At 40.5% G+C, this 22,650-nt stretch overlaps 1 protein-coding gene across 1 annotated transcript in view; it reads right to left on the reverse strand.

Annotated features, from left to right (window-relative positions):
• The window catches only part of MYO3B (myosin IIIB), a 642,969-nt gene extending 626,082 nt beyond the window's left edge, over nucleotides 1–16,887 (reverse strand). The window contains exons 1-6 of the mRNA XM_006878970.1: nucleotides 16,880–16,887; nucleotides 16,060–16,243; nucleotides 14,428–14,562; nucleotides 4,000–4,104; nucleotides 3,670–3,769; nucleotides 1,042–1,118 (exon numbers count right to left, since the gene is read on the reverse strand). Coding sequence (XP_006879032.1) covers nucleotides 1,042–1,118; nucleotides 3,670–3,769; nucleotides 4,000–4,104; nucleotides 14,428–14,562; nucleotides 16,060–16,243; nucleotides 16,880–16,887 — 609 coding nt within the window. The remainder of the gene's footprint in view (nucleotides 1–1,041; nucleotides 1,119–3,669; nucleotides 3,770–3,999; nucleotides 4,105–14,427; nucleotides 14,563–16,059; nucleotides 16,244–16,879) is intronic.
• Nucleotides 16,888–22,650: the final 5,763 nt, after the last annotated feature.

Raw genomic sequence — 22,650 nt, forward strand, 5'->3', positions numbered from 1 at the left:
TCCTGTGTAGATTATGTTTTCCTTTCTGGCCTCCTTTTGCTGTTATCCGAGGTGACCTTGCCCAGTGACGCCTCCTGCCCTCCCTCTCTGGCCGGGTTTTGCTGGGTCTGACCTGGAAGACGCCTCCTTTTGCTGTTATCCGAGGTGACCTTGCCCAGTGACACCTCCTGCCCTCCCTCTCTGGCTGGGTTTTGCTAGAGCTCATTAATGTCACTTACCTGATTACAATCCACTCAGGATAAAGGCTTTCTTCTTCCTGAAAGTTGTGTGTAGAAAGCATACAATGGTATTGTTCCGTGTCATTGAGCTCATAGCAATTCTTCATACAGGAGAGTGAAGCACCGCCCTGCTCTGAGCCATCCTCAAATCATTGCTGTGTTTGACCTCATTGTCGCAGCCACGGTATCATCCATCTCATTGAGGGTCTTCTGTTTTTCACTGACCCTCTACCAGGCAACATGCCCTGTTCCAAGGACTGGACCTTCCTCATAATATGCCCAGAGTCCTTGAGAGAACCATCATCTCACTATTGTCAATTCTAATGGTATTCTGATTGTACTTCTTCTAAGAGAGTTTTGTTCATTTTTCTAGAAGTCATGGTATATTTATATTCACCAATACCATAATTCAAAGATGTGAACTACTTTTCAGTCTTCTTTATTCATTGTCCAGCTTTCACATACTTATGAGACAAACAGAAATATCAGGCATACTTTAGTGCTCTCTTTGTTTTTTAACTCTTGCAAGAGATCCTTTGCAATGGATTTGTCCTATGCAATGAATTGTTCATTTTCTCAGCTGTCACCAGATCCAAGTAAAATTAAATCCTTGGCAACTTCAATATTATCTGCATTTATGGTGTTACTTACTGATCTAGTTGTAAGGATTTTTATTTGGTTGCTCACTTGTTTATGTTGAAAGCAAAACTCATACTAAACATTTGCGTGTCGAAAGTGAAGAGGACTTGAAACATGTACAGTCAGAGAAAGGCATAAAATAAAAGTATTCAACAAGCACAGAGAACTAGTTATCCTTTCTTACCTCAGGAGCCATCCAGAATGGGGTGCCAACTGACGTGTTTCTTCGTAGACGTGTACTGGTAAGTTGGGCTGAGACACCTATGAAAAAGAGTTTCATAATTCAGCAGTGAGCAGAGGATGATCTAGCTAGACATAGAGATTGGCAAACCTTTTCCAAAAAGGTAGTAGATATTTTAGGTATTATGGGTCACATCTGTTACAACTCAACTCGGCCTTCTTAATGCAAAGGCAGCCATAGATAGATAGATAGATGAGAATAGTTATGTTCCTGTAAAATTCTATGGATGAGTGCTCAAACTTTAATTTCAAATAATTTTCACAGGTCACAAAATATCTTTTCTCCCACCTTCAATCATTCAAAAGTTTAAAAACATGCTTAGTTTATGGGTCACACAAAAACAGGACACAGGTTAGATTTGGCCTGTGGCTTTAGCTTGCCAATTCCTGTATTTGAGCACTTATTATTTTACCTAAATTTCTAGAATAGTTTTTCATGCTGAATATTATCATTCATAAATTTTGATGCAAAAGATACACATCAATGTATAGAATGAACATAAAAGATCTCCTATTTTATTATTTAAAAATATTTTCAGATGATTTCTTTTGTCCTAAGTTATTATGTATGATTTATGGGGAAAGAAGGTTGGCATACTAAGGTATCTGGGGAGGTGGGGGGGCGGGAATCAGTGCCTTATTCTACCTAGAAGCTTGGAAATCTGGTAAGAAAGCAAATTTTGTCAAATGGATAAAGAACCCGACTAATCCTATTATTATCTAGGGTTTAATACTGAAGACCTTAAATTTAACATGCTTCCAGTAAATTTTGTCATCAGCTGAAGTAGGAAAAGGAACCCTGCATTATCAGTCAAAAAAACCTGTTTTATATCTGCATTATGTCACTAAGGAACTCCAGTGGCTTAGTTGTAGGGAGCTGTGCTGCCAATCTAAAGACATGAGGTTCAAATACACCAGCTGCTCTGCAAGAGAAAGACAGGCAATCTCCCATTTAATTTTCAGGCTCTAGAAATGTGCTGGAGGGTCAGCAATGAGTAGGTTCTGACTCAACGGTATATAACAACATTACGGCACTAACTGCATGACATAAACAGACCACCTCCTCTTTTAGCCTTAGTTTTCTCATCTTCAAATTAAGAATAATGATACTTTCTACAGCTAACACAAAGGACTCCTCTTAAGACCAAATGAAAGAATGTGAAAATGACTTAGAAATGATAAAGCACTTTAAGAATGTTCTTTTCATGCAATGCCACCAGTCATCCCATGTCCCTCCCTCCAAACCAGCAGCATGCTGTCCTTAAGTGCTGCCAGTAGGAACAGACTTATAGCAGACCCTCCAGGGGGTTTCCAGAGGCAGTAAATCACATGGGAGGAGACTAGGCATCTTTCTCCGGTGGAGCAGCGGATAGATTTGAACTGCGTGCCTTTGAGTTGGCAGCACAACTCCTTACCACTAGGCCACCAGGGTTCACTTAGTGACCAGAGTGTGTGCCATTTCAAACTGCCAGCTGCTCCACAGAGAAAGACAGGAAGCCTCCTCTCATGAAGATCTGCAGCCAAAGGAAGGTCACTGCGAGTCAGAACTGATTCAGTGGCCGTGGGATGTTAACACTGACAAAGAACATGTTTAAAAGTGCTTTCAAATATGGGGTTTTCCTTTCATTTGTAGCAATGATCTTGAAGTATTAACTATTGTTGAACTCATCTAGACAATAAACCATCCAATAAACTTTAAAAAGGAAGATGAGGGAGAAAATAATTTAAAAGCAATGTACTTGGGGCGGTGGGAGGGGTGCGGGGGAGATTGTGTACCAGGGAAGGAGTGTTTCTTTTACTTTTCAAAGAGAGAAGCAAACTGGGGGGCGGGGGGCATCTGGGCAGGGTGAAAAGTGCAGCAATGAATGAATGGAAATCTAAAGTCTCTGTAAATGTTCATTAAAATTATTAAAATAAAATAAAAAATTTTTTAAAAAAAGAAAATGAAATGGCTTACTGATTGGTAAGAATCAATACAAAAGTTTTGCCAAAAGATACTTCCTATCTGGCCTTAGGTGCCACTGCTCTGCATTTCCTGTCATACTTGCAATTCCTATTACGTTTCTAGTTCAAGTAGTCTCACATCTGGCAGCAATCATCACAATTTAAAGGGATGTTCTCTCTCAGGCCCAAAGGACAATTTTACCTTTGGCTTACTAGGAATAAGTGGCCTGAGGCAAATGAAAGGCATCTGAAAGATCAAACTGCTTTTCTTTTCAAATGCAAAACAAGAAAGGAGAAAATGTAAATTATAGGCAATTGGTAAATGTGAAATTCCTGCCAGAAAACAAACGTTTTTCCATCAGATTATTCTTTGGAAACACTTATGATTTTTTAAAAAAATTTAATAAAAATGCTTCTAAAGCTGAAAAGAAATTAACAAATAGCGTCTCCTAGGGTGATCCATCTGGTAAACCCCCGCCCCCTCCCCACTCTCCAGGCCGCATCTCATGGAAAAAATTCCCTCAGCCTACAGTGTAACAGAAAGGCCCCTGTCTTCTGAGATTACAATAAATTGTCGCCTCTGGCTAACGTGCACACATCAAGAAAACAAATTCGGAGCAGTCATTACCAAAGTCAACGAGCTTAACTCCTCCTTCTGTTGTCAGAAGAATGTTATTCCCTTTGACATCACGGTGGATGATTCGGTTGTTGTGCAAATGCTGAAGGCCCTGCATGGAGTCCCACCACCACAGAACAACAAAGAAGAGAAAGGGGAAAATTTACATGCTGATTCAAAAACAATTACCCTGTTATTTAAGTCTAATCCAAGGCTACATTGACTACAGCACCCTTACAAACATCGCATATTAAAGGAGATTGCCCCATCGTTAATATGCACCGAGTGTGAAGCAAAGGACCAGTTGCTCCCTCTGCTGTCTTCACTTGTGGACATCCTTACCATGAGGGCACCATGCAAGATGTAGGAGATCATTGCTTCCTCCAGCCGCTGGCCAAACATGAGCAAACCTTTGACAAGCTCAGTGACAGAGCCTCCATTGCATAGCTGAAGAGGAGGTGCCCCACAAAGAAGGCAGGGCAATGCACATACAAAAAGAAAAGAAAAAATAATTAAGAAGAGCCCAATGATTAAAGACCACATTTTTTTAAAGCAAATTTTCAGTGCAAAAAACTGAGTTGCTCAGAGTAATTCGATCTCAAATTTCCATCATGAAGTCAAGTCTAGTTCTCTGTGCCTGAGTGCACACCTGCAGTTTTTATTCAAGGTGATCACTTACGAGTAAATACAAAAAAAAAGCATAGGAGGGGAAATGGAAACTCACTACTCAAGGGATACTGAGCTGAGGAATGTTGGGAGAAACTTGGAAATAGATAAAAGAGATGATTGAACAACATAATGAGTATCATGAACGTTACTGAATTGTTCATGTAAAATATGTTGAAATGGCAATGTGTGTGTGTGTGTGTGTGTGTGTGTGTGTGTGTGTTTGTATGTTGGAGAAAGTGTCACCAGAGTGCTCCTCAGAGACAAAGATATGAGATACGAAACAAAAATACTTTATCTCGTATATTTTGGACATGTTGTTAGATGAAGCTGTTCCTTGGAAAGGTGGAGACTCAGCAAAGGAGGGGACCCTCAATGAGACGGATTGATACAGTATCTGCGCCAATGGACTCAAGTGCGTTGAGGATGATAAGGATGGCACAGAATAGGACCGAGTTCAGTTCTATTGCTCATGGGGTCGCTATGAGTCACTCCTCTTACTCAACTCATTGTACTCAACTCAACAGCACTTAATGACATGTTTTATATATAAATATATAAACTAACATATATTACTACCACTTAGGGTGTCTACGAATCATAGTTGATTCGATGTCACATAACAACAACAACAACCATTTTGTAAAAACCTAAAAAATGAAAATACAGGAATAAGTGAAATGGAGGATGTACTTAATACCTGGGAAAGAATGAATTTTTGTTATTTCAAACCTTGATGCCACCAGTGGTGACACTAAAAGCATTAGATGCCCAAGAGCTGTCTCGCGAATTGTCATTACATGTGAAGTTTATAGAACAGAGTTCCAGCATGTGTATAGTTAACTTTATTTGTTACACTTTAGGCTTACAATACCTATCTGCTCTTCTTTTTCTGTAACTAAAAATACTTTAAGATTATATCTTGTGCTACCAACTCAAAGGTATGAGGTTTGGATCCACCAGCTGCTCCTCGGGAGAAGGATGGCAGTCTCCTCTCAGGTGATTTACTGCCTCTGAAAATCTGCTGGAGGGACAGCTATGGGTCGGTTCCACCTCAACCGTACACAACAACAACATTTGGCCTTAATTATAAATTGTACATCATCCAGATTTGAGTGCATAATCAGGTATACTATAGTTTCTTGGCAGTTTGAAGATAATTTTTATGATATATGAATTTTTGCTTTCTCCTTAACTTAAAACACTAACAGTGGAAGTCAATTTGCAGGTTTGGGTTTGCTACAGGCCATCTAAAATGGAAAGTTCTGATTTGAGCAGCGCATGTAAATCACCCTGAAAATAAAGGCAGTGTGTTGCATATGCATCTTGTATTTTTCTGAAAAGGAATTTCACAGTGTTCTTGATATTCTCAAAGGCATCCTGACCTTGAAAAGTTAAGATCCTGTTTTAGAGATGCAGGCTACACCTAGCACTTCCCTGGAAATTAACAAGTTAACAAGTAGAGTGTGGGTGGTTCCCTGGGTTGTGGCTGCTTGAGTCAATTGGCAAAGAAAACAGATTAGCACCTTTTCTAAAAGGAGACAACTCTTTATCAAGATAATAATACATTAACTCCTATTATTCTATCTTTTCAGCTCTAATTATGGACATCTTGCAGAGAAAGAACCTTACATTAGGAGGAATTGTCAGGGACCAGGGACCTCAGGAGGTACCCAAGGCTGACAGCACTGTTTTATCATCAAAAGAACTTGGAGGTTTATCACATAGTTTAGAGGTCTCCACTCTCACTGCCAAGGCCTCTCAGTAGAAGAAAAGATGACAAAGAAAAAGAGAGTGCCTAAAACACTGAGTAATTGTTAGTTGTCACAAGTTTGTTCTGACTCTTGGTGACCCTGACAAAAGAACAAGACATTGCCTAATCCTGAACCATCTTCATGATTGCTGGTATGCTTGAGCCCATTGCTGTGGGCCTGTACATTGAAATGTCTTATGGTTGCTGTTGTTAGATGCCATCAAGTTGATCACTCCACATAGTGACCCTATGAACAGCAGATCTGAATCTTGTCCTATCCCGTTGCATCCTCATCATCTCTGACACCCTTGAGCCCATTGCTGCAGTCACTGTGTCCCTTTCCTCCACTGGCCCTCCACCTGTCCAAGCATGATGTCCCTCTCCAAGGAGGAGCCTCTCACAACAACATGTCCAAAGTATATGAGACTATGTGCTTTATCATCCATGAAGCTCTCTGGCTACATCTTCTCCAAGATATATTTGTATGTTCTTGTGGCAGTCCATAGGATATTTAGTACTCTTCTCCAACATCACTAAGCAAAGGCATCAATTCTTCTGCCCTTCTTATTCATTGTTCAGCTCAGAAGATGCAAAGCAAGTGACTGAAAAGACCACGGACTGAATCAGGAAGACTTTGGTCCTCAGACTGACATCACATCACTTGTTCTTCAGAAATTTGGAGAAGTCTCTGACTGCAGACTTTCCCAGTGCAATATATCTCCTGATCTCTTTTTTTTTTTAAATTTAGTTTGTTTATTTTTCATTTCAATGAACATCTACAGAGATTTTGGCATTCCATTCATTCATTCATTGTTGCACTGTTTTCTCCACCCTCATCCCCATTTGTTCTTGTCCAAATGCCACTGTGCTTGTCAAAGCCAGTTCTGATTAATCTCCTTTGTCAGTGTGTCCCTTGCCATTCCCTATCACTCCTCCCTGAGAGAGACTTCACCCTGATTCATAAGGAAAAGGGGATGGCGTATTCTCTTAGCTACTTCCTGCTGAAAAGGGACGCTGTGGTTTTCAGAGTGAAGGTCTTCTCTCACTACTCTAAAGGGCCCCTTTGGAAGTAGGAAACACATAGACTATTATGGAGATTGATTTTGGAATTTAGATGCACTGTTATCAATTGTGCTTAGCCGTACATGTTCATATCCTTGTATCATGGAAGTGTTGCAGCCTAGAAGATAAAAATTTAACTAACAAGTTAAAAGTGCATGAGTCAAAAATTGAAAAGCAATAATATTCAGAGTAGAGGTTCCAATAGTGGCACAAATCAAGTTACAGAGGTAAGGTGGTTCCATTGCCATCCTTACTCTAACTTAATTCTTTTTTTTTAAATTTAAATTTGTTATTAATTTCAGTGAAAATTTACAGAGGCTTTGGATTTCCATTCATTCATTGTTGTAGATTTGTCCCCTCCCAAGGCTCCCCCCCACCAGACATTACCCTCTTGGAAAAGTAAAAGATTCTTTCATTATTTTACAAACCCTCCCCCAGGTCCACTCCACCATGTAGCCATCGCTCTAGACTCCTGTCATGACCGAAATACCTAATCACATGTCTCTTTTAAACAGTTTTCTCTCTTCTCTGTTTCAGAGCCGCGTACATTATTGAAACCATCTTACTCAGTCTCTCCCCAATCCCAAGGACAGTCCCATTCTACAACAGTGGCACCATGCAATATTTGTCCCTTTGTGACTGGTACATTTCACTCAGCATAATGTTCTCCAGAGTCAACCATTTTGAGTAGTATTGCATGAGTTCCTTGTTTTTTAATGCAGCATACTATTCCATTGTGTGAATATACCACAGCTTCTCTAGCCATTCATTTGTTGATGGGCACTTAGGTTGTTTCCAACTCCTTGCTATTGTGAACAAAGCTGCAATAAACATGGGTGTGCATATATCTGCTTGGGTGTCAGTTATGGTCTCTTCTGGGTATATTCCCAGTAGTGGTATTGTAGGGTCAAATGGTATCTCTATTTGCAACTTTTTGAGAAAGCGCCATACCGCTTTCCACAGGGGTTGCACCATTTTACACTCCCACCAACAGTGAATCAGGGTTCCAGTTTCTCCACAACCTCACCAGCATTTGTTGCTTGCTGTTCTGTTAAATTTTGCTATTTTGACTGGGGTGAGATAATATCTCATAGTTGTTTTAATTTGCATCTCTCTTAGGGCTAGGGATTTTGAGCATTTCTTCATGTGCTTGTTAGCCATCTGAATGTCGTCTTCGGTGAAGTGCCTGTTCATATCCTGTGCCCATTTTTCTATTGGATTATTTACCTTTATCTTGTTGTGGTGCTCAAGTATTTCATAAATTCTGGATATAAGTCCCTTATCTGATATGTTATTACCGAATACTTTTTCCCAGTAGTGGCCTCCCCTTTTACCCTGTTGGAGAAGTTCTTGGATGTGCATAGGGATTTGAGTCTTAGAAGATCCCATTCATCTACATTATCTTATCCTGGTTGTAGGTCTCCTGATCTCTTGAGTGCTGGTACCAAATATATTGATTGTGGATCCAAGTAAGATGAAGTCACTGACTTCAAAATAGAGGGCTCATCTTTCAGATTATATAAAGTGAGTTGCAATCTGTTGGGTTTTCATTGTCTAATTTTCAGAATTAGATCACCGGGTCTTTCTTTCTTGTCTGTCTTATTCTAGAAATCCCACTAAAATCTGTCTAATGTGAATGACCGAAGGTATTTGAAATAGCGGAGACATTGCTTTACAACATCAAAACAACACACATCTCATCCATCTGAGAAACTGACATACTCAGAAAATTGAGTTACTCTAAGTGACTGAACTGTGGACTGGATAGTGAAAATGGTGTAGAAACATTAGAATTTGCTACTTCCCAAAGAAGGCAATGAATTGGACAAGTTCAGAATAAGTAAAAACCTGCTGCCTGCCTTAAGGGTCAGGAATGAAGTGGTGCTCAATTATTAAAAACGAAGTTGCCTCTTGGTTCACAGTACTTCGTGACTGTTCAATTCATTATCCATTGATCATAAATATGACATGATCCTTACTCTCAAGTAGCCCAGTCACAAAGACAGATAAAGAAATAAGACTGTGTGATGTGGAAGCAGGAGCATGCCTACAGTGGTGCAGAAGGAGTGAATATTAAACTCTGCTCAAGGTAGGGGGAGAGGGCACATCCTGGGCAATCTTTCCAGAGGACATAACATTTACAATAAGTTCCGTTTAGAAATTAGTTTTGGGCAGAAAGGAAAAGCCATTCTCTGGAAAAGAGCATCTTGTCGAAAGGCATGGAACATGAACGGAATGACACACACAAACACAATATTCTGTTGTTGGAACAAATGATGCTAAGATCCCAATCAGGGAGGTGAGGAATGAGAAAGGATAGGTGTGTTCAGCTAAAGAGCCTGAGTTTTATAAGTGTATGTTGTATGTGTCACACTATGCTATTTCACTATATAGCTCAAGACGTATTTGTTAGTCATGAGATATTTAGTGAAACAGCATGGTATTATGATACATGACTATATATAACTCATGATATATGTATAATGATGTCCTATATCATGGTATATATTGAGAGAGAACTAAGTTATTGTGAAGTTTCAGACAGGTTAGCCTTCATGTTGAGATTTGCAGTCTGGAAGCATGACTCAAGCAGATTGGAGCGTAGACAGCAGAGGAAGACACAAGAATCTGGATCGTCCTTTGGGAGTGATTATTGGAACCACCCGAGGAAGCAGGGTCAAGAAGTCAAGACTCCCAAGGAGCGAGATTAGAAAGACATAATCAGGAAGCTTTTGTGAGGTATGTTGTGTGAGTTTTCTGTGGGTTTTGTTGTTGTTGGGTTTTTGTTTTAATTTTGTTTTGTTTTTTACCAACAGCTTTTGAACAACAGACTATGATGGTTGAGGAAGAGAAATAGCTGGGAAATATCAACAAAGAAGACAATGACGTACAATCACCAGAGCCACTCCTCAGCGCGGTTGCCTTGGCAGAAGGCACACACTCTGTTGTACTGCAAACATGCTGTAAAATTCTCCCCAGAGAAAATGTAAATTGAATGCTGGTGATGATCCAACATAACTCATCCCTGGGACTTTCCCCTGAAAGTTCCTTTTAGTCTCTTTTAAATGTGCCCACTTTTACAACAGTGGCCTATTCAGCATTTTTTTTCTTAACCTATAGGAGAAAAATGTATAAACTTTCTTTTAGAACACATGAAGGCACTAAAAGTAGCCATTTTGTCACAAGGATCAAAACTCAGCTGCAGATTTAAGAGCAACAGGAGGATTTGCTCAGCTGGTGCCTTTTGTTCACTGAATGTCAAGGGCTGTCTGACTTCATTAAACTGCTCAGGGCACCTTTGCAGGAAGAGCTCCTGTGAAGCTGCCAAGTCTCCCAGCAAGGTTTAAAAGGGCAGCCTGTGGGTTATAGAGAAAAGACTGTGGGTATCTAGATATAAAAAAAGAAAGCAGGTACAGCCCGTCATTGTTCTAAGCAGAGCATGTTTCCAGTAAAAATGGGCAGGACTTTGTAAAAGCATGTCAAACAATTACACTTAAATGCATCTAATGAAATAACCCCCTTAAAGTTGTCAAGACCGCCAGGCCTCCGCCCCGCCCCGTAGGTTGCCACCTGCAGCCCCTCCATTCCGCCCACGCTGCCAGGAGTCAGACTGGAGCACAGAGGTGTGTCTGCGTGCCTGCAGCTCCTCCCCACGCCCTCAGCATTCAGGAAGTGAGGCAGCTGGATGCATTTAGAATTTAATGAGCATGTTGTTCCAAACACAGAAAAATAGAAAAATCATTTATGGCCCACATCTATTTTTCAAAACATCGTTGAATATTGATTCATTCACAGTATGTGCATTTGCTAAGATGGTCATAATTTCAAGCAATAAAATGTTCTCTGCTCAATAAATCACCAACTTTCTTCCATGTTATTTCGGAATGTCGGATGCAACACAATCACCAGACTTTTATTCTTGTCTAAGCACCAATTTAAAAGTATATTCTGCACCAGCATATGGATTTGGTTTAGAGCATAGAATCTAAAGGAATTTCATTTTCAGTGTCTCATTATTTGGTCGGCTTTATTTTTCCTAGATAAGGCCCTACAGAGAATAGAAAGCAAAAACCCAGTATAATCCAAAGTAGAAGACTTCCTAGAACACATGACGTTCAACACTGTCCACCTCTGAGTATTTCCCTCCTGTGTTAGATATCATATTTATTTGATTGAACACTACTAGGTAAAGTCAAGAGTTGTAACCCACGAGGATTACAATCACTGACTTTTGAAAAGTAGAGCCCTTACTCCTAACATGCCTCAAAATCAGATCTCTGAATGGTGCAAATGGTTAGTGCAGTCAGCTGCTAAGCAAAAAGGTAACAGTTAAGTCCCTGCACATAGGGGCTGCAAATCTCATGGAGTGCCATTTTATTCTGACACACACAGGGTCACCATGAGCTGGAAGTGACTCAATGGCAAGGTGATTTTTGTCCACTTGAAACCCTAGGACGCTGGTCAGAAGAGTGAGGTGCTCACATTGTAAGAGGCAAGATGAGTATCTATCTGCTCCTCTCCCCCTCTTTCCAGGGGACATGTTTGTTGAGAAGAAGAGTTGCTAGACTCTGTCCCACTGCTTAACCCTCTCCTCTCCTTTGCTGGGCAAGGACAGCATAATCATAATCATGTAAGGTACAATTCTGCTACACTTCAAAGTTCTTCCATTCTCAACTCCCAAGAGTTCTGTGTCTACATCCTGGTACCTGAACTCCCTAAAGAAGTTGGTGTCTGAGCCATATTCTTGCTCCAATGTTTTCTGGCCCATCTCTTACCAATCAGAATTTATGATCCCTGTTTCAGTTTATCAGAGTCTCATTAAGACAATAATTTGTGAATTTGACAAATGTAATTCATTCCAAAATATCAATGATGACAATGACTAAATGTTTAACACTTTGAATGGTAATTGAGCTTAATATGGACCCAAAGCTTAAATAGAGGGGAAATTCGGACAACAGTTTCTTTGCTCTGGCTACATATTAGATGCTACATAGAACTACATATAGAGCAGGTACTTTATTAGGACAGATTTTTTTTTTTTAAGCGGCTGCTTTTCTCAGATTTAAAATTTAAGACAAATTTTTAACCTTATATTTACTATTACTCATTTTTTTCAGGTTGAACATTTGATTCATGTTACATTACTACTTTCTACCTACCAGAAGTTTTACAACTGAAAGGAATCAGATAAGTTGCAGTTGATGCCTTAATGCATATTATTAGGTCTTTTCCTAAGTGTTATTTTTCTCTTAGAGGTCTAATTTCTCATTCTATTACATTTGTTGTTGTTAAGTGCCATCAAGTCGTAGATGACTCATAGCAACCCTACCAATGAAAGGCCTGAGCACTGTTCATAGAGTTTCTGGAGGCAAGCCATTTCAGAAGTGGATGCCACTCCTGCTTCCAAGCTTGTTTTAATCGGGAAGCTCCACCAAACACTGTCCACCATGGGTAAACAATATCACATTTGACACATCAGTGTCACAGTGTTTAGCATCACAGCAACCATAAGTTACCTCTGTACAGCAATGCACACAGACCAGTGCTATACTACATAGAGGAATGTTTGACCAAAAAAAACAAATTTTAACCAGGCTTGAGGGCCTGTAGCCCTCAGGCCCTTCAGGGCTTTGAGCCACCTTATATTTCATTTAGGTGGGGGGGGGGGGGAAGAGTTAGAGTTTTTAGATTTTTTATTTCTCTAAAATATAAACCAAAAATATTCTAACACATTATAGTGTGTTTGTATATGTATGTAAATATATATGCTTTCTCTCCTATATTCCTAATATAGTAGCTGTCTATCACAAAATAGAGCTTTTATTTACCTACTGCTAACAATTAGTAATGAATTTCAGAAAAGACATTTTTATTTGCTTTTTTTCCCCAGAGCTTTCATGATTTAAGGGGTGGTTAATAATATTTTCATCTGTTCTAGAATTGCTCTAAGGAATGGTCTTCCAGCCAGCATGGAAAAAGCAAAAGCAACATAAATTTCATCTCAGTATACTGGACGCAGAGAACAATATTCAACATATCACCATTCTACTGGGTGCATGTTCTATCACACTCCTAAAATAGGTGTGGTGAGAGCAAAATGGTTACATTACGTGTAGGCTATGCTTGGATGCATGGTCATGAAACTCTGTGTGTGTGTGTGTGTGTGTGTGTGTGTGTGTGCGCACAAACCAAACATTATACAAAATGCATACATGCCAGCATCTTAAATTGCTGAAGGATTGTTATATGAGTATTTCAGGGCAGCCTATTATGGTCACCCTGAAAAGGCCATTGACAGCAGAGCATGTGCACAGTTCACAGTCTTGGGCTCTTTTTCATCATGCACAGCTATGCGCATCCCCTCCTGGTTCTCCCAACCAGGCCTGAAGGGCTGATGTTCAGCCAGTATTCACCAGGAGGACTTTTCACCAGGTGGCCGCCAAAGAGAAGTACCCTTGTTAGATCCTAGAAACTACCTCACCGAAAGCCACATCCTTTCAGGGGCAGCACCCAGCCAATGATTGGCTCGTGAGAAGATATAATTCAGGACAACTTTGAAAGAGCATTCCACCTTCATGTAGTCCTCAGCTGAGGCCTCTATTGCATCTTCATTTAATGTCTCCCTCATAGGTCTTCTTCTCCCTTGAAGATTTTCCAATAAACCTTTCACAGGCAAATCTTGGAGTAGGTTGTCAGGAACTCTCAGTCCAAGATGAGGATTAATGAACTTGAATGGACTAATCAATGTTTACCAAGCCAAGAACACTTTGGTTAAGCAATTGTTGACGGTTGCAATGTTTTCTATGAAATGTTCCCCAGTATGGAGCAGAGAAGTACCATTTCAATTTGCAGTCCTGTATTCATTGTTTGTGAAAATAGAAGACTACTGAGCTTTTGAAATAGAGAAACATGAACATTTCAGCACATGGTTTACCCACAAGGAGAGCAGAATAGAATAACAATATCTGGTAAGGTGCATATAACACACACACACATACACAAGAAACTCATTGCTGTTGGGCACATTCTGACTCTCTATACTGAGTTTTCTAGGCCATAAATCTTTGTGGGAGGAGGCCGCTTGTCTTCCTCCCTCAGAGTGCCTGGTGAATTTGAACCACCAAATTCACAGCAGCCTGGCATGTTATGCACTATGCCACCAGTGTTCCTTCACCTCTGACATAAAGAAGAGACTACCTCTTCATATGTGTGTCACAAAGTACATTTAGGCAACAGGTGTCTGCTTACCCCTGTTTAAGTCGATGGAGCCCACAGGTGCCTCTTACCTCCAGGACTAGCCACAGCTGTCCTCCCACACACTGATCCGCCTTGTAAAACATCCCACAAAACTTTACAACATTGGGATGATTAGGAAGAAATTGCAAAATGTTATATTCAGCCTCAATTTCTTCATCCATGTCCTAAAGGGGACAAAAAAACACATGCTGGATTAAGCTAAATTACTGTGTAAGAAAGAATATAGATATCATGATCAAGTAATCACTTAATGAAGCAGAGTCACTGTATTTTTAATATTGTGAAAATACTTAAGAATGGCCAGTCCAATTCCAGTTAAATCTCCTAGTTATTATATTAATAGAATGTCTCTATTTTTTTTAACACTCTAAATATCTTTTACATTTTTTAAGGTACACATTTTCAAAGCCATTAAAGAAGACTAAGTCAACACAAGCAACCCACTAGAAATGCATAACCTTTGAGTCAATCCCAACCAATAGCAATGCTTCAGCGGTTTTTCTGAGGCTGTGAATGTTTTTGAGAGAAGACAGTCCATCTTTCTCCATAGAAGCAGGTGCTTGGATTTGAACAGCCAGCCTTTTATATGGTGCACAATGCACTACACACTATGCTACCAGAACATAAGGTAGGACACATATTATCTTAGTAGTCAAAATTATGGAGCATTATTCATTCAGCGTTCAGAGCTGTGCTAGAAACCACTGATTAGCTGCCTCTGACAACCTGCTCGATGGTTAGCAATGGTTTGGTCTGACTTGACACTACACAACAATAAAAAGATAATAAAAGATTACATATCTGGGATGTTTTGAATTTTATGAGAGATGTTGTTGTTGTTGTTTGGTGCCGTCAAGTCGTAGGCGACTCGTAGCGACCCTATGAACGAACAGCCTGAGCACTGTTCATACATAGAGTTTCCGGAGGCAAGCCATTTCGGAAGTGAATGCCGCTCCTGCTTCCACTTATGAGAGATAGGCTCAGATAATTGAAAAGCCTCAGTCTTAAACATCTCAGTCATAAAAGAACAAATACTCTATGATGACACTGTTGTAGAATGAGGCTGACATCAGGGTGTGGGTAAGACTGAGAAAAACTGGATAAATTATGTTTACTGCATGGAAGCTGATGAGGGAGAGAACAGTTTAAACGTAATATATTTTAGGGCATTATGATTATCATAAGAGTTTGGAATGAGGGTTGCAGAGTGGAGTGTACTCGGGGTGGGGCTGGGGGGGGTGCTGGGGGTTTGTATACCAATTAAGGAGTTTTTCTTTTGCTTTTGAAGAAGAGAGAACTGGGGGTGGGCGGGGAGAAAAGTGCAACAATGAAAGAATGGAAATCCACAATCTCTGTAAATGTTCATTGAAATTAATAATATATATATAAAAAGCCTCACTCTTTCCAAGGGGATACTCTTTGAAGAGGCCAGTGGTCCACAAAAAACAAACCAACAGTGAAATGGCCAAGAAACAAAAAGTCAAGACTATATTTAATTCCAAGTGAAGTCCCTCCATTCATTGGGGCTGGCTAATCATGCTTTTATTTTGAAATTTCATGCTGGGCTTCATTAACATTATCTCTAGGATCAGGAAAAGAAGTTGAATGTTCAATATTCATGAAACACTGTAATGTGGTCATCAGTTGTCAGAGTTACTTACACTGATCGGGTCCAGAATTTTGACTGCAGCCAGGCTACCATCTCTCTTATTAGTCACCTTGTAGACCTTACCATAGGTGCCTTTCCCAATGGTCTCTATAATTTCCCAGGTATCTGTGGGATCCGGAAGTGATTCAAGTCCAAGCATCGTGGGGTTGTAGTGAAATAATCCATAAAGGTGTTTCCTGATAAGGACAAAAATTATTTATGTGCAACAGATTCTAGGATTGGGGACAGAGGACTTTCAGAGCAACGATATATTTTTTATCTCAAACAGTGAATAGTGAGGGGGGGGACATATAGAGAACTCTGGTGGCCCGCAAGAGCATCCCAAAGGCACGCAGTTCAAGTCTACCAATTGCTCCACGGGAGAAAGATGAGCAATATCTTGCCACGTGATTAACAAACAACTATATATATATACACACACACATATATATATGTATGTATGTATATATATATACATATTTATGTGTGTGTGTATATATAATATGTTACATATATATTTTGCTGTATGCAGTCAAGTTGGAACTGACCCATAGCTGAGCCTCCAGTGGGTTTTCAGAGGCAGTTAATCACATGGGAGGAGATGTCCATCCTTCTTCTGTAGAGCAGTTGGTGGGTTTGAATTTGGTGTCTTTAAAATTTCAGCACAGCTTCTTACCACTAAGCCACCAGAGTGTGTGTGTGTGTGTGTGTGTATACACACACACACATATACACAGAAGACCTCCTTAAGGAAATGTGAGTAGAAGGTAAAGTGGAAGAGTAACATGATTCAGAACCATCCTGATTATGTACAGGTTGTTCAGAAAACTCACTGGTCCATTGTAACTCATGGCTCCCCTCGAACAAGCAGGATTCTAAGGTGATAAATCGTTATAGAAGACTGTGCACCCTCTTCCCTCAGAGCAGTCAGTAGTTTTCAAACTCTGACCTGTTGGTTAGCAGTGCAAAACCCTATGTGTTATGCACTAGAGCTCCTCACACATACTGCAAGAGTAAGGGGGCAAAGCAGCAGCTCAGCTGTGACCACACAGCTGTAATTCATGGCACTGCTGAGTGACGGGCAGCTGCTGCTACTGCTGCTTATGGAGGTGGAGCAAGAAAGAACACACCAACTTGAGTCCATAAGGCTTAGATCTTAGCTCCCAGGATATTGAACCTCTGACCAGGGCTGGTAGTTTGTGAAAATCTGAGCTTGTAGGGCATGCACACTGCAGAGGTGCCTGCATCCAGCACCCAGGAGCCCAGAAGCCCAGAAGCCCAGAAGCCCAGGAGCCCAGGAGCCCAGGAGCCCAGGCTAGGCCCACCCTGAGCTGAAGGAGGAAACCTCAAAAGATTTCTTTGTCCAGTACCTCCTACCTTCCTCCTGCTGGCTTCCTAATTCCAGCTGACACCAGCTTCTTCCTTGGAGAGTGCTTCACAAAGCCAAGATTTCTCACACTGTTGCTGTATCTGGACACTGCTTGGGCTATATATTTCGTACAACTTTTAAATTGCTTTTGTTTTTACTTAAATAAATGTATTTTAACCAAAACCAAGTCAGTCGCCTCCAACATAATTTCTACTGCTGGTGAGCCCGCATGTGCTCCACAGAATGTTCAGTGGCTGTTTTCTCACAGGTCGTTTTTCTGGCCTTTCTTTTGTAGAGTGTCAGCAAAACAGAGAAAGATCCCCCAGGCTATGGATCAACACAGTGACTTCAACAATGGCTATGAATCATACTCAACTCAATGGCACCTAACAACAATAACAGCAGCAACCTGTCTGAACCCGAACTTTCAATTTTTCTGTTGGCAGCTGAATACGTAACTGTTTTATACCACTATACCACCCTAAACTCCAAACTGTCCCCTTTATGGAAAGATAATCATTTTCCATAGCCAACATCATTTGTCATATATAAAATTAGGAAACTCTGGTGGCTAAGGAGTTGTGCTGCCAATTCAAAAGCACACAATTCAAATCTACCAGCTGCTCTGCAGGAGAAACATAGCAATTCCTCCTGTGCACTTTACTGCCTCTGAAAAAACTGGAAGGTCAGCTTTGAGTTGGTTCCTACTCAATGGTACATAACAATAACATACAAAATTAACTGCACAAAAGTTATTATGCTAGAGAGCGAGGGATTAAGATGCAAGTTCGGCCAGATTCGGCTGCCTAGAGGGCCATTGCTAACGCTTGGCTTTTCTACAAGCAAAGAAGAGAACTAGTTTTGCATGCTGGTCAGATATGCTGAGGAGGGCACTGACAGTCTAGATATAGTAGCACCTGCCAGTGCAACCTCTATTCACCTATCAGTAGGCACACCTGAGTGTGAGCTCAGTGCCTGGACACAGTAGCACTCAAGGTAAACTGCCAGCATAATCCTGCTCTGCTAACCAGCTCACCAGCGGAGGGACTGACGCCGGTTGGCTTTTTCACCTGCCTTATGATCCCTGCTGTGCTATAATAATCAAAGGATGAGGATAAATTAAAGTGAGCATGGTGAGTGTCAAAGGCTGTCACAACAGCACAGCACCAAGATGTGCTTCAGCATAGGTGAGGTTTTGACAAACATCCCGTATTATGTTCCTTTTAACCAATAAATGAGAATTAAATTATTATTACTCCAATCAATTATTGGCTTCAGAAAAATGGCTGGCACTTCCTATGTGCTTATGAAACATAATCATGAAATGTGCCAGGAGGATCTTGGAGGCTATCAAACCAAGGAGTTTTCTAATGTTTTTGGCTGTGACACTTTTCATTCAATTAAACATTACTCATGATGCTGAGTTAGCAGCTGAGAGAGGTGGCATAGTTCTGGCAGTGGCAGATGAGCTGCCAAGCCTTTGACCTGTGCTCCTGCAGGTGCTGGATAGGGTGAGCAGTCAGCCTATTTGTCTTGAGTCTACCTCAAGTTTAGCACCAGAAGCACTGCATCATCCTCGGAAACCCCAGGAGTAATAAGATAGTTGTCACTCCAACCTTCTGAGACTGGTGGGATTCCTCAGAACATTGTGAGGACAAAGCAGACTGTGGTGGGTTAGTGGCAGAAATGTTTACTTCCATGCAGAAAATGTGTATGATTCCCGGTCTATGTATCTCATGAGAAGCCACCAGTGAGCTTGAGGGTTGCTATGATGCTGTTGAGCTTCCAGACTGAGATGGACTACGAAGAACTGTCTGTTGACCTACCCCACCCACACACACACACACACACACAAAAATCAAGCCAAATCCTACATTGCCCATAACGATCTAGTTCACAAGCCATCAGTGGATGGCATCGAACCAGGCAATATTTTGTTCCATTGTGCATGGGGACGCCAAGAGTCAAGATCAACTAGAGGACAGCGAATAACACTGACTTTCACCACCACCACCACCCTTTCTCACCTCTGCCCATGATACAGATAAAGACACTGAAGCCAAGATTGGTGACACAGCTATTTAGGGTCAGTTCAGGAATGGGAATCTAGGCCCTAGGTCACAGAATCAATCATTTCTGAACCAATGCAAGGCTGACCCTCCAGTCAGCTTTCAGAGGCTGTAAATCACACAGGAGGAGATAATCCCCACGAACCAATCCACCTCCAACATCCCATTCAACTAAACTATCATCAAAATCACTCAACACCACACTATTAACTATACACCCTGGTTCTATAAACAATCAAGCCAAAACTACTAATTCAACCAATACGCCAACCAATACACCACCTAAAACTACCTTACTAGATCTCCACAAGGAGCAGCTGATAGATAATAACCACTTGCTTTGGGGTTGGCAATGTAGCTCATTATTTACTAGGCCACCTTGATCCCAGAATAGAATTAAGAAAATCAACTTATCAACACTTGGTTCTCTCTGACCAACTCTATCACATTTTTTAAAGTGCTATGAAGGAAATAGCATTGGTCTGTCCATTTGCTGTACAGAGGTAACTGTGAAGCTGAAAACTGTGTCAAGTGAGATAATGGTTACCCATGGTGGACAGTGTTGGGTGGAGCTCCCCGATTAAAACAAGCTTGGAAGCAGGAGTGACATCCACTTCTGAAATAGCTTGCCTCCGGAAACTCTATGAATTGGAGAAATAATGAAAGTTATACAAGTTTTCGGATCTTCTGTTCATAGGGTTGCTATGAGTTGTTTATGACTCTACGGCACTTAGCAACAACATGAAGGAAATGCTTGGAATCAGATGGAGGTTAGGTGCCCTGCTTAAAACATTCACTTCCACATGTTATATCTGCTCTTCCTAACCTGAAAGTACCTCACCCAGAATCATCAATGATGAGGAAGCAGGAGGCAGACCTGTAGGGTTTTGCTGGCATGTCCGTCATGTAAACACCCACAGAACAGGTTAAGTAATAGTGAAAGCGGGGAAAGCACTGTTGTGAAGGTTGCTTGTCCTTTCTCTTTAAAATATGGCTCTAAAAACTCTTCAGAAATTGATTAAATAGCCCAAAAAGTGGCTGCTTGTACAGCTCCATAAACGTGGTGGGATCTTTTCTGGGGAAACTGCAAAAGCAGGTCTTTAGATGGTTGAACTCCTGGCCTCACCTGAGGACAAACTGCACCAGGAAAGGCCAAGAATAATTTGAAGTGGGAAGTCTGACACTTGACACGTTGTATCAGAATTCTCAGAAGTCCTCAAGGTGGCACCTGCAGACCCTAAAATGGGGATTTTTTTTAATGTATTAAATTGTGTATTTCCCCATAATATGTGTTGAAATCTTAACCCCATGTACTTGTGGATGTAATGCTGTTTGGGAATGGAGGTTCTCTATGTTAATGATAAATACCCTAGTGGTTCTAAGTCTAATCACTTTTGGGTTCTAAAAGAAGTATATTAGGTACAGAGATATGAATACATGTAGAAGACACATGAGGGACACCAAGAAACTAAGGAATTTAGCCTGAGATTACCAGTCAGATCAAAACCATCAACATGGCCAAGACCCTGACTTGACCTTTCAGCCTTCACAACTGTGAGAAAATAAATGTTTGTTCTTTAAAAAAACCACCTACTCATGGTATTTGTGTTACAGCAGCACTACAAAACTAAGACAGAGTGCATGTAATTAGCTTAATGTAAATGAAAAGATGGCGTCAGGAGCCTAATAAACTTGGGTTACACCAGCTTCACTCATTGAAGGACTAACGAGATTGAGTGCTATACTCCAAAAGAAGCTGTACAACTAACTCAAAAGGCTTTTCTGGCTGTTTGAATCCACCGGTGACTTTTTGTGAGAAAGATAGGCAAGCTCTACCCATGTGATTTACAGCCTCTGAAACCAATGGAGGTCAGCGATGAGCTGGTTCAAACTCAAGGAACCAATTCACTTGAGTAAGTGAGTAAGTGAGTGAGTGAGTCAGTCAGTCAGCTAGTCAATCATTCAATCAGTGAGTTAGGAAGTGAGAAAGTGAGTGAGTGAGTGAGTGAGGTGTATGTAGGCAAAGGTAGGGACGGACGGTGGGTGTCAGTGACATGTAAAGTTTACAAACCCATCAGCAGTCCTATTTGCCTCGATGTGTCTGCTCAAGAGACTGTCTGCTCAATGTGAAAACTTAATGAACACTTCACTTTTGCAGGAAGTGGTGGTGTTACATAAGCTGATGCTGAAAAACAGATTTCTCCTCAAAGTCACTGCTTGCTTAGAGCAAGATTCCAATATTTCACCTATTACTGCAACACTCAAATATTTCTACTATCAGAAACAGCCATGCTATTAGCAAAGGAAGGAGGATGTCACCTAGAAGAGATACTCCTGTTTAGTAAAAAAAGGATAATGTGGCTATTAAAGGAACACTTTCCTTCTTTTGCAACAGTATTAGCCAGACATCAAGAAAACACTCATAACTTTTCATTACTTAAACCATAGTTAAGGCGAGTGGATGGGTAAGTGAATAGATATTTAGTAAAACCTATCCTCATTGTAACAGTCTCTCTCTTTTTGTGCTTTTTTTTTTCCATTTTGTTCTCCATATTTTTATTTCATTCCAAAGCCATATTCGACAAGTCATAGCAGTGAAAACTTTATTTGCTTTCTGCTGGTAAGCTGTTATAGCTCTCTTTGTTTTGGTTTTTTTTTTCTGTTTTTTTTTTCTGGGTTTATAGCTTTATTACAAATTTGAAACGGGAAAGTTTTCACCAGAAGAAACATTAGGCTTTGTTTAGCTTTCAATTATTTAGTCAATGTGCTGTCTTAGTCATTTGACTATATGTGGTATTATATATTGAGGCAACTACAAATTTGAATTTGATACAGTCTTCACCTCAAATAGTTCATATTGTTGCTGTGTACCATTGTGTCAGAATTGAACCATAGTTAACCACCCAACGGGTTTTCAGAGGCAGTAAATAACACCGGAGACTTGTTCATTCTTCTCCAGTGTAGTAGCTGGTGAATCCAAACCATGTGCCTTTGGGAGTGCAGCATAACTTCTTGCCAGCATTGTTTATTGATGTTCCTCAAAATTTCATGTAGCAGTTTCCAAGAAACAGCATCCTATCCTTTAGATCCTCAAAAGAAATTTCATATAAAAAGAAAGTCAAAGTTGGCATCTATTTTAGTGACAATGATAAGGGAATTCCTCTGA

Source organism: Elephantulus edwardii, unplaced genomic scaffold, assembly GCF_000299155.1.
Source record: "Elephantulus edwardii isolate Elephantulus edwardi_28Jun2011 unplaced genomic scaffold, EleEdw1.0 scaffold00001, whole genome shotgun sequence".
NCBI lineage: Eukaryota > Metazoa > Chordata > Mammalia > Macroscelidea > Macroscelididae > Elephantulus > Elephantulus edwardii.